This window comes from Haemorhous mexicanus, chromosome 1 (assembly GCF_027477595.1).
Source record: "Haemorhous mexicanus isolate bHaeMex1 chromosome 1, bHaeMex1.pri, whole genome shotgun sequence".
Taxonomy (NCBI): domain Eukaryota; kingdom Metazoa; phylum Chordata; class Aves; order Passeriformes; family Fringillidae; genus Haemorhous; species Haemorhous mexicanus.
In genome coordinates, this window is record NC_082341.1 from 65,717,120 (window position 1) to 65,730,195 (window position 13,076).

The window sequence follows — 13,076 nt, forward strand, 5'->3', positions numbered from 1 at the left end:
ATGGGAGGGTTGAAATGATGTGGCTGGTCATGCAGGAAATCCAGCCCACATAATGAAGTGCCCCCTCTTCTCCTACAGCAGGCTAATGCAAACAACCAGCACCTGATGCTGATGATCTGTGGGGAGATGTTTATCAGCCTGTGCCTCTGCCCACTCCCTGGGCAGCTGCAGTGGTGCCTGGCTCAGTCTTTGGGAGGGCTGGAGGTAGGCATTGCTCCATGGGGCCCTAAAGAGTTGTCCCAAAATCTCAACTTTGCATTTACGCCTGCTCCAGTTGCAGAAGGTTTTCATGTCTCCATCAGTTGTGGTGGTAACACGGAAAGCTAGATTATGCAAGAGAAAGGTGAAGTAGCAGGTGATTTCATCAGAAGCTGATGTTGGAGATGTTGCTGTGAATGGTTTAGCAGGCAGGTGATTTGCTGTGAAAATCACCTCCAAAGGTCTTTCTCTGAGGTAAGGCTGTAATACTTGCTCATCCATTAGCATGATGCAGATGAAGGGTTGGAGAGTTTGCAGAGAAATGATGCAATTCTTGTACTGCTTATGATGTTTTTGCAAGGCTAAGAGCAAATAATCTTGAAATGAGCTGGCAGGTTTATGATTGGGTTTTATGAGCTTTTACGATGTTTATAATCTGGCATTGAACTTGGCAGTTTAAGAGGTGAAAGGTTTAAAGGAACACAGTAGCAAAGGTGTACTGCTGAATTTCTTCTGGGTGTAATTTTAACATACATCTTAGATGCTTCCCTGGTGTGGCAGGTTTGTTGAAGTATGGCCTGTACAGTTCATAGTGAGCATGTCGCTGAGTAAAATGGACTCCATCCATATCACATGTTCCACAGAGAGGAGAATTGAATGGAAAACGAGATTTTGCCTTCTCTAAGGAAGGATGGGGATTGGAGACAACTGCCTTGTGTGGTGTAGGGCCCCGAAATTCAGCCTTTGCCATTTCCTTTTAAATCCCAGCCTCAGAAATACTGTACATTGTCCATTCCTGCTTCTTTTCTTTGTTGTTTTCTAGTACCAGTAAAAAAGTAAAGTCCCCTGCAGTCTTTAAACTGGAATTCTTAAATTATGGCTTTCCTCCATGGTACTTTTGGAGAAAATAAATACTTTTTCCCCTACTCTTTTTCTTGTGATTCTGCATCCACTTCTTTTGATGGATATGTGCTTCAGAGGTCCTGCCTGCAGATGTTTGCATACGTACAGCACAAACCTGTTCTTACTTAACTGTCCGTTTCTGTTTTCCTGTGTTATCTTGTATTGCTCCGTGGGGCTCGCTGAGCAGCAGGTTTGCTGCTGGCTAGCTTTTTGAGATTTCTCTTATGCACAGTACTGTATTTGTCTCCTTTGATTTGTAATGTTTTGCCTTTGATTGCTGCAGAAGGTATAAACAAGCCTGTCAAAAGCCTTGTTTAGCGTGCAGATTCTGTGGGGGTGGCTGGCAGCCTCAGACCTAAAATAGATCTAGCAATGAACTGAATGGCTTAAAACCCTGAGAATTTAATTTGATCTTTCTTGTTGCCTTAAATATTGGGACTGAATGAGAATTTCTCTAACAGAACAGAAGGTGAACATGTTGGTATGTGACAGTAATAGAAGAAGGGTCCAGACCTGCTGTCATTGAGATGCTCTTCTGTAATCAGAAGCTGGGCTTGGCCGTGGGTAGCGGCTTGTCTGCTGTAAGTCACCATACCTGGGGAGGGGAGTGCTGTATCCTCTGATGTTACAGCATCCATGGGGACAGTTGTTTCTGAAATGCTTCCCTGGATCCTGTTGTAGGATAGTCATTGCAGGAAAACCTAAAGTAGTCCCTCATGGTTTTAGCATCTGTTTTATGCTGGCTTTGTGAAGGAAGGAAGAAAGAAGAAGCTGCAAAATCACGCAGGGGTTCCTTTTTCCCCCTCTTCTTTTTCATGTAGCACCATGCAGTTAGTAATATCATAGTTGGGGTTTTCAGTTGTGGTGGTGAGAAGGTAACAATGATTTGGCTTCAATGTGCCGCAACAGCTGCAGAATTCATTGGAGCTTAGAAGCCTGTGATTATAGCTGTGATGCCATTTACAGCTTTTATGGAAGAGCTCTTAAATTTGTGAAATGTGTTACTTTTTGAAGTGCATTATATTTGTAATTTGAATTCTCCAAAATCCTCTCTGAGGGAAAAACAAAATAGCTTTGAAAATCCTTCTCTACCCTCTAAAATCACAGGGAACTCTTACCGGGCAGGGTATCAAGTCTTTTAAATTGAGTGATAGAACACATAGATGGATTTGTAAGCGCTAAAATGTCAATTAGTGCACTTAAAAGCTTAATGGTTGTCTTTGATGTACTTCTAATATCTCCAGTAAAGTTTGACTGTTGCCATTGATCAGGGAGTGGAGGAGGGATGGGGGTATTGAATGCCAACCCAAACAGGTCTCACGGAGCTTGCGAGTGCCAAAGCAGTACTTTGGTGTTGCTCAGTCTGAAATTCATTACTTGTTTGCTGGGTCATATTTTGGAAGCCAGATGTATTTAATACTGAAGAGTGAGCTTTGGAAAGCTTAGAGTGTAGGTGACCACTGCTTATATAGCTTATCTTTGTGCAGTAAATTTACTGATGTAACTATGCTGACCTAAAAATACGTTTAGAGTAGGTTTAGTCTCCTCATACATGTCCTTTAGTTGGCTTAGAAGCACAGAGTATAGGTTTAATTTATGTCTCCCAGCTTCGATATATACTTCCCTCCTAGCTTTAAAGGATATTCTTCCAGTTGGGAACATTAACAAGGACAAAATTATTCTAATAGAAATCTTTCTTTTTGAGTAGTACATCAAGTAAAATCAACATGTCGCACTTTTAGTGCAATATCAGAGTGTCCATCCCAGGAGCCTGTGTCAATTCAGCTGATTTGGTTTCCCATCAGGCTCAGTAAATTTGATTTAGGCACCAGTATCCTGAAGCTTCCCAGCAGTAGGTTCAGCATATTTGACTGTCATGACCCCTCCCTGGGTTAAAAGATTGACCTTTTTTTTTTTTTTTTCTTCTTTATTTTTAAACCTGATGATTGCCTGAAATACTGACATTCTGTAGACTGACATTAAAAGTGAAGAAATCAAGTTAGACATTTCCAAGCTAAGACAAGGGACTCCTTGCATCACTCAGATGTGCTCTGGGTCACTTTTATGCAAACTTGCAAGTCCATCACAGTGCAAGTTACTTGGTGGGTAGAGTTTGCCACGGCCCAGTTTTGGCAATGCCACACTCTTCGCTGCTGGCCGTGGTCCCTTTGCAGGGCTTTGGTGGTGGAGCTACTCATGTAGGCATGAGCTGCTACAGTGCTGTCAAAGTGAGTCAGGTGAGCCAAAATTTCCTCTTTGGTTCTTTTAAACCAGTGAAAACCATTCATACTGGAAAGGTTTAAAAGGGCCTGAGTACAGGGTCATCCAGCAGGGATATGGTGTCCTTCCCACATTTTCAAGGGGTCCTTCACTTGCAGCCTCAAGCTTAGAAGGCATCAGGCTCCTGGTAGGCACAGCTATATTAAACAGTGTATCTAAACTATTAGGCTTTGAGCTGGTGTACTTATTTCACCATTTCACTGAGGGAGCAGTCTAAGTTCTGTGTTTGCGGATGCACGTTTTTTCTTACAGCTACATGCACACACGCACACACACAGAGTACTATACTCCTAGAAAGCAGATAGATGAACAGATCTTTTCCTGTGTCATAGACAAGGCTTCAGCATCCAGGTAACACAGTCCTATGAAAGAAATGGTATAAACACTGACTACCTGTTGGACGTGTGAGCAGATGCTAAACATGTCAACAGTTCTTCAGCTTCACTAAAATGTTGATATCACTGACCAACTTTTCAGATGCTGTGAGGTGCCAAAAAATTGACCTCTTTAAATGCCCGTCCAAATACTGAAGGCAAATGTATCACACACTAGTTTAATCTTTCTCTCTTCTCTACTATTATACGCTATTTTGGCTTGCAAAAGTGGTTAGTATTTTTCAAGTTGAGGATCAGTCTTTCTGGTTGAGGGTGGAAGAAAATCTTAATATAATTAGCAATATGCAGCAGGATTGGATTAGCCATAGACATCTGTAGGTCTTATTAGTAGACATTTAAACTGCAGAAAATGCTTTTTATTGGACTATATTCATATGACTGCATTCTAGAGCTCAAACACCTTTATAAAACACTGACTGAATCAAAATGAAATTAATTAAAAAGAATATATTTGAATTTAATTATCTTGAGCTGCTGTATATTCTTTGCATACAGGGTTTTATGTGTCTGTCTGAAGTGTACTTGATGGAGAGTTTCAATTAGGACTGAAGACAGAGTAGAAATATTTGGAATTTATAAATTGCAGTGATTTTCAGCTAGGTGTATAGACGTTTTTTGGAGTTTGCTACCTTTCTTGCTTCTCTTTCCCCCTTCTTTTAAAGCTACTTTTATGTTCAAATTAATACCAGATAGTGAAAAAGAAGAAATCCTGTTGTGGCTCTTGGTCCTCTGCAGCATGATCAGAGTTGTCAGATCTGCAGCTGCAAGAGATTTTTTTTTACCTTTGTGTGTTTAATGGCTCATACTTCTCTGGTCTTTGACGGTACCATTTAAGTGTAAAAGCGCGGGGCTGTGGATGGCACGGGACATGTGGCTGCCTTGACTACTGTCTCAGATGTCGGACATGCCAAGACTCAAAGAGCTGATTTGGCAGCTGCCCAGCAGATTTTTATAAAGGCTCAGTTGGTGGCCAGAAACCCAGGCTGTCAGTTGTGTTATGCAATAAATTGTTTTTCAGCAGAAGTTTCTAATCCAATTTCAGCTGTATTTTTTTTTTTTTTTTTACTATGTAATCAAAGATAAATATGCATTATTTCATGGTGTTTCAGAGAAGTGAAGATGTGTGGTGTAAGCATCACCCATCAGGTTGGTTTGTTTGTTTTTCTTTTAAAAAAGATTTAGACCAGTTCACCAACATAGGAAATTATGCTTAAATGATTTTGGTTTCTGCCTGAGAGAGATGTATTTGTATACAGCATACCTTTTCAAAGATCGTTCAATGTACATTTTGGGAGGTGTTCCCCTCATTTGAAGAGAGCACCAGGTAAGAACCTATTTATCAAGTCAGAGCTTTTGCTCAGGCATAAATTGTCTACAAATGATGGTCAGACAGAAAATTGTACCTTGTCAGGCTGTGACCTGCCTGAATCATTGCAGGCCCTGACCATGTAACAGATGCCCTGCCACCCCTTTATATTTCCCTTTCACTTCTCTATAAAGTACATAATAAATTTTTTAAAAAGTGGGTAAGGTTCATTAGAACACAGGGAGATATTTAGGGCTCACAGTAGTTACATTGCAACAAAGTTGCTTTCATTTCCTGAATACCATCTGTGATTCCCTCCCTTATCATGGTTGTCATGTTTCAGTGCCGTGGTGGGCTTGCATCCCTCCAAGTGTGAGTTGCTGTGCAAAGGGACAATTACACTTTTTTCTCTGCCCCAGCAGTAGTCACCATTTGGTCATGTGGCTGGAAATAAGGAAGCAGTTCTGGATGAAGACAGTAATTTTTCTTGTCTTGGGGTGAGATTTTCACTCTTCTGATCAAACTGGTCAAATAGGCACATAAAAGCTAATGCTGGCATTGGATTTGGAGCAGGTGCATCCAATGTGGTGCCAGGTGAATTAGGCTGGTTATCAAAACCACTTCCTCAGTCTGAATAATTAGCTGACACCTCCATACCTCTTTCTACCAGCACACTGCCACCCTCGGTTCATGTCAGGTCCCAAAGCTCAGGTGTTTTGGGTGCAAAATGATTGTTTAGATTCCTAATCTGGCCTAAGAAAGTCATAGCTGTGGAGTCAGTGCTATCAGTGAGATGGTATTGAGTTGCAGTTATTCTGTAAGTTGGTAAATTAAAAAACTTTAGACCTGAAGACCTGACCTGTCATTACTCTGGATTTGTGGGTTTGTTTGGGCTTTGCCTTTTTTTTTTTTTTTTTTTTTTGGGGGGGGGGGGGGAGGGGAGGGAGGTGTTTATCTTGGCGGACCAGTATGGGAAAGAGTTGACAGCTTGTAAGCTTTCACTAGTTTCATACTGAGTAATGGTTTTCTAGAGGTGCAGAAACATCATCAAGGCCTCTTAAGTTTATGTAAAGGAAACAATTAACACACAAACCAACTGTTCTTAATTATTTCATTATTAGGCCTATGATAAATTTAGGAACTATTTTTATGCCTCAGTTCTGGGAATGACTTGTATTTGGAGTTTTTGACTCATCTACCATAATGTATTTTTGCAAGAGCAAAAGGTTGAAGCTCACTGGGCTTAAAAGTGCCCAAGGCCTTTAGTGACCCAAAAACCAGAGTGTTTCTCTCCCATGCTGCTCTTCAGAATTCATCTGAAAGAAGGAAATGCAGTCCCTGGTGCAGCAGAAGGCAGACCAATAGGAGATCGCAGGGGATGAAAGCTGTAGAAGTGCTAAGGCAGGAAGGAGAGAGATTTTTGTGTTCTTCTACTTTTTCTTTGCTGTGATAACATTGGTTTTTCAAGTTAGGAGCTGTAATGTAACGTGACTTCTTTGGGGAAGTTTTCTGGAAGTAGGAGGGGAAAAAGTAGCTATAATTACCAGATAAACTTAAATGCTAAAACAGAGCCATTAATAAAGGAAATTTCCCCTTTCTTCATGTTAGTTAGCACATTTTTAAAACATGACCTATTTTCCTAAACTAGACAGAACAGATTACATTTTCCAGAAGGCATGAGTCACTCCACTATAAAGTCTCCAAGCTGTATCAATCTTCATCAACTTAAGCCATTCATGAGGTTTTATTTTTTCTCACTGAATATAAGCAGTTTGTTTTAAATGAGAAGCTGCTACATCCTCTCTGGATAGTTAAACTTGATTAAAAGGTTATTATTAAATAAGTGTGAACTTTTTTCTGAGAGAAAGGAGTGGAGGGACCTTGATAGTAAGCGAAAGACTACAAGGATATTATTGTGGATATATATGAGTATAACTAGTTTGCACCATGCTCTGCTTGGCTGTAAGAAGTCCAAGCAGCGTGATAACTGCCAGAAGGAGCCAAAAATCTTTATTTATGGAGCTTCAATTGAATATATTACAGTCTGGTTTCAAATTGTTACCCTGGAAGTTCAAACTATTGCTAGGAGTTTTTGCTGAGAAGAGCTTCTGCTGCTGGTAGTGGGGCAGCCCCCTGGATCCTGCAGGTTGTCAGAGAGGGAGGTTACACGATGGGCCAGCAGTGGGGTTTCCCTCTGCAATGTGCATTTGGGGTGCTGAGGAGGCTGGTGGAACTTTGTGATACCATGGAGACCTCTGCTAATGCAGCAGCAGGGGAAGTACATGTGTTCATACAGCAGTAAGAGTTGGCACTTCCTCATGAGGTTCGCTCTGTGCCATGCACATACCGAGAAATCAGGCTTTGTAAATGAGTAAGGTAATTGCTAGTAAGTGCTAATCACAGTTAGCAGCAGTAACTCGCCTGAGACTGCGTGGAAGGATCTCTGTCAGCCTCTGAAGGTGAATCAGGGTTTTCCACCAATTCCTCTTTGGTCTGACTTTTAGAGAAAAACAGGTATTACTGTTTTCCATTGATAATATACAGCCAAAAGGCAAAAATCTGTCTCAAGTCTTAATCTAGTAAACAAACATTTCCATCTTGGTCCTTAAGCAGAAAATTAATTTGTATGATCTATGAAAATGTGTTGTCTGTTTTTAATGCAAGAGACTCATTTTTTTAATGTTGCTATAAATGCAGTAAAAACCACGCTTTGAAATAGTTCTCCTTCAAAAATGTCCTTGAGGAAAGGGTAGAAACTTGTGGTTTATTTTTCCTGTTGCTTCAAAATTACCTTCTTACATCTGCAGGATAGACTCTCTGGAGGCTGTTGAACCATGAAAGCATATTCATTTAGGGCATTGGGTGCCACAGTGATTTTTACCAAGTGTTGGATGCAGTGCTGGAAAAAGAAAAAAGAGGGAGCTTGTGTTTTTGTTGTTTTGCTTTTTTGCAACCTGGCATGAAGAATGAGGTCAGGAGATGCGTGCTTGGGAAAGACCCAAAGAGAGAGCTGGAAGCATGCCAGCCTCCATGAGTCATAACACACACATGCTTATAAGTATCTTTGTACCTTACAAAGTCCTGACTTTTGAAATAAAACAATCACTGCTGTAAAAGTATTTACATAAAAATTAAAGCAAATAACATGGAGTGCTGCATGCATTCTCCCTTGTTCCAGCTTTGTTTCACCCTGTGAACTATGACTCCTGTTTGCTTAAGGCAAGGCTGGGCCAGACTGAAGAATGCTGTATCTGCAATGAATGAAGGGAGAAGCTTAAATCAATGCTGCTGCCCAAGGAGCTCAGCAGCTCTCATGATTTCAGGATAACGTTTCACCTGCCCAGGAGGTGGTGTTAAGCCTGCCTCTTGCTTCTGCTTTTAAAAAATTATTATTCGAGTATAATTTTGGAATTACAGGAATTTAGGAAGGCTGTGTGCAGGTGACATATGCACACCAGGCAGCTGGACTGCAGGGAACCAAGCACCTAAGGTGTAGGTGAATGATGAAAGGTACAGGTGGTGCACATTTTGATTTCTTTGCAGATATATACACATTATGTATTGATATGTGTGTGTATATATATATATATATATATATATATATTTATAGTTATATATTGGTTAAACATGTATTATGGTTGCTGAAGTTCAGACATAAATGTACAATGTGTGGTTCCCTGGAATGGCATAAACAAGAAGGTGGCGTGATTTTTTTTTTTTTTTTAATTTTAATTTAAAGGAAATTATGCAGTTGTGTTTCTTAATTCTACCCCAGGGTCTTCCTGGTTGTTTACGTCAGTTAATTTTATTCCGAGTTTATAAGATAATCTTATTGTCATATTGGGAGGCAGAAATCATCTTAGCTAACCTGCAGTGAAGGTTGTGGGCTTGTGGTGATGAACGTACAGTTTGAGATGTTATTCAGTCCGTTTTTGGGTCTGAGTCAATATTGGACAATCCATTAGTTCCCCCATAAGTCGTTTCAATGGCTAATTACTTGCACAGTTGCAGAAATTGTTCTTTAATTCTGTCTTACATTTTTCTGAATCGAGTTCCAGCTGTTGGACGATGTTATACCCCTCTCTGCCAGCCTTGAGAGCCGTCTATTAACAAATCTCTACTCCCTGTGGAAATATTTAAAGGCAGCAATTGAGTCAGTCCCTTTGAGCTTGGATTGGGGGTGGGGGCGGCGGGGTGGTGTTGAGAAGTTACATAGATTAAATTCCTCAAGGCTTTCACTTGACCATATTTCTAAACAGTTTTGGGTGTGTGTATGTTTTACTAAAGTGAGATAACTCTTGCAGTTGGTGGTGGTGTGAGTGCAGAGCAGGCACGCAAGCACACACCAGCTTTCCCTCCACTGGTGTGAGGAGGCAGAGGCGATGTGACCCATGTAATTCTGGTTAAATGTGTCAAGAGCTGGAGCTGTGGCTCAGCTGGGCTCTGAGTCAGCTGCTCTCAGCATTCGGCTGCTTTTGTGCCATAGGCTCCGGGGAAGATGCACTTGGCGATTGTGAAACCTTTTTATTGCTCCTGCAGTGTGGAGCCGTGTGAATACAGGTGTTGGCAGCAGCTTAGCCCCTTATTTTGCTGACCTTGGGTAGCTGGCAGTTGGAGAACTTGAGGACTTTTTTTCAAGCTGGGTGGTGTGTTCTGGGGAAGCCCACAGCAGAGCGGTGCATGCAAGTCAGGGGCTGCAGCCTGGATGCAACTGGGCTGCTGGGGAGAGACTCCCCATGTGCATTTCTGGAGGCAGCACTGCTGCCTCACGGGGCAGATGAAGCCAGTATGGTTCATCTGGAGTTTTGTAGCTCCAGGAATTGAGTGGCGTGTGAAGTTGCTTCAGTGGGTGCTGAGGTCTTAGTTCCCACCTTCTGGGCCCCGTTTCTTGGTTGGTGGCACTAATGCCCAGGCAGCCCCCAGGCTGGTGGGACTGTGTCCTGCATGTTCCTGGCACCAGGAGACACCTTGGCTGCCAGAAAATTGGGAATCCTTTTGCATCCAACATATTGCCTGGGGAGACCCAACACGTTGCCTGGGGAGTGGGAGATGACTCTGGGCAGTTCACAGGAGGGTGGCCTAGACCAGAGGCCACTGGTGTGCAGTGGTGAGTGCCTTCCCTTCCACAGGAGGGACTGCAGCCAGCTGGTGCCAGGGCACAGGTCCTGTGCTCAGCAGATACCAGTTTAAAGACCAGTCCCAGACCAGTCCTATTGGCAGGTATCAGCCTGTCACTGTTGAAGCAGTGAGCACTGCCATGTGCTTCTTGCAGTGAGATGTTGTGGCAAAGTGGATTTAATTTCTTCTGATTTTTTTTTTCAATTTTATTTTTTTTTAATTTTTTCTGGATTTTTACCAAGGTAAAAGGGGCAGTGAGGTCACTGATGGATGTTTTTGTGCAGCTTCCAGTACAAATGCCAGTGAAGGGAGTGAGTGGCGTCCACAGGCCTATTTCCATAACATGGACAGGGGCTGGAGGTGCCCTATAACTGTTTCCTAACTGAGCCTGACTCCCTTAAGGACTTAGGTTGGTCCTGTGAAACAGAAAGGTGATGTCCCTTTGGCCATTTGTTGGTGGGAATGTAAATGAAGGCATCCTTGGGCAAGCGAGGTTAAAACTGGGCTGCAGCCTTCTCTGTTTAGTGTTGCTTCTGGTTAGGGCTGAAGCTGTGTTGGCAGCAAAATGGTAAGCCAGAGTTGTTTGTGTAAACCTTTGTTGACAAAATAACTGGATGTACTACTCTTTTTAAAATGCTTGCCGAGAGATTTTTTGGTCTTTTTTTGGTTGCTGTGGGTGTTGGGTTACAAAGTTTGATTTCTTGGCCCAGAGCTGCCTGTACTCTAAAACTCTCTGGGCATAGCTCAGCCTTCTTTAAAGTGTAGTAGCTTGTCCCTCGTGTGAAATGCACATCCTGCTGCCAAAATGCTGGCTGCTTTCACTGCACTCATTGTGTTGCCTTTTTTTTGTTGTTGGGTTTTTTGTTTTGTTTTTTTTTTTTTAACCCCTGCCAAGTAATTTGTCCTAGAATTTTTTGGGGGGGCGGGTGAGGGGTGGAAATGTTTTTTATCACAATTCAGCAGCTGAATTCCAATATTCCAATTCCAGGCGCAAAGAAAAAATCTATCTCTGGTCACCCTAAACTATGCTTATTTTTTTGGAAGTTGGCAGTGTCTGTCTTTTCTTTGGCTCGAGGATGGTTTTAAGCTCTCCTGCCTCCTGGTGGGGATTGCTGATGGGGCTTGTGGAGTTTTCAGTGTGAGGTGACAGTGACAGTATACTGTGGTACACTTACCACTTAAGGTCTGCCTAGAAATGTTAATCTTTTGCTTTGCCAGTGATTTAGGCCCTGAGGAAAAGGGCAAGAATGCTCAACTAGTGATTTCCAAAGCCCCCAAGATAATTACGGGGCTTATGAAAATATGATGACTTACCTATGTCACTTATATCTTTATATCAATTTGCTGGCTTAATTTACTTGAATGCTAAAGGCTTTAGGGAAATACTTTTCCAGGGACTTAATGTTTTAACCAAAGTGAGTACTAAATTTGACGTAGACTAGTATTCTTTTGATAAGTTAGCATTTGTCTCCTAAAAATAAAATAGAAAACATATGCCCCATGAGCCAAATTCCACTTGGCTTTATGTTGAGATAAATTCAGAATAACTTCATTGTTATCAATATGCAACTTAATTATAACACTGCAATTAATGCAAAACACAAAACCAGAAAGAAAAATAACCTGAGCCAAGAGACACAAACAAAGGCCAAAATGGCAACAAGAGAAGTTGGTTCACCAAACTTGCCTCTTCAATTTCTGCAACATTCATTTTAGTGTTTTGTTGGGGTTTTTTCCCCCTCCTCTTAATTACCTGAGAGAACACTTCCTGGCTGTGATAAATTTCTCTGTGAGGGATTCATTATAAGGATTTTAACAATTAAATTTTACCTCCTGCCTGACACCTGGTACATGCCTACTGCTGTTTGCAGAATAAAGGATTAGATGGACTAATGCTCTGATTTGATAATACTTAAGTTTCTGTTCTCTGTTAGAGCTGATCAGGTTGCATTTTCTTACACAGTATTCTTCTTCAGTTTTTCTTTTTTTTTTTTTTTTTTGTTTTTTTCTTTCACTGAATTAAAAATAATCTGTGTAGCCTTAGGCTATGGGGGTTTATTTGGTTTTTTTTTTTAATTTTTGTTTTGTTTCAGGTGCACACAACTAATGTCTCCTTTCTGTTTCCATCTCCTTTAGGATGACAGTGATGGGATTCCCTGGTCAGAGGAGAGGGTGGTGCGGAAGGTCCTTTATTTATCACTGAAGGAGTTCAAGAACGCACAGAAGCGGCAGCACAGCGATGGCATTAGCGGGAGCCTCAAGGCAGTGAACGGTGAGACACCTCTGTGGTACTGCTGGAAGGACTCAGTCCTTCTTCCATGCTGTAGCAGGGAGGCAGACCAGTGTACCATCTGGTAGATACACTCTGCCCTTTGGATCTGCACAGAGGAACTTGTTTCTGGAATGCTTGAAATGCCTGGGTTGAAGAATCTGTATGTTTTGGTTTCTGGCTAATTGATTTAGATGGGGATAAGGGTGGAGGGCTGGTGGGAGGGCAGGGACAGGCAACCAATCCAGAGAAAAGGAGCCCTTCCAGTCAGTCTGCCTCCTGATGTGCTGTGTGTCAGCAGAGACGGTAACCATTTAGAGGTGATTGGCTTCAGTTGCCTTGGGGAAGTACACTTGGACAGAATTTACATGCTGTCACTTAGATGCGAGGAACTGCCTTGCTAGCATCTATCTCTGGAGTGATCCAAGTCCACAGGTGAAGTAGCACAGGATCCACATACAGAGTTAGAGGGCTGAGAGGACACAAGCAGTGTGACATTGGACTCCCCTAGTTTAGTAGCTCACAGAGCAGTTGTTTAAAGGTATTAGAAGGAGATGCAGACAAGCTTAGATGACAGGAGCTTGAAAGGAATTGAATTTTATTTCTT

At 41.9% G+C, this 13,076-nt stretch overlaps 1 protein-coding gene across 1 annotated transcript in view; it reads left to right on the forward strand.

Annotated features, from left to right (window-relative positions):
* Window positions 1-13,076, forward strand: part of JARID2 (jumonji and AT-rich interaction domain containing 2) — a 213,024-nt gene that overhangs the window by 80,825 nt on the left and 119,123 nt on the right. Inside the window, exon 2 of the mRNA XM_059851854.1 lies at window positions 12,337-12,472. Within this exon, the coding sequence (XP_059707837.1) occupies window positions 12,337-12,472 (136 nt within the window). The remainder of the gene's footprint in view (window positions 1-12,336; window positions 12,473-13,076) is intronic.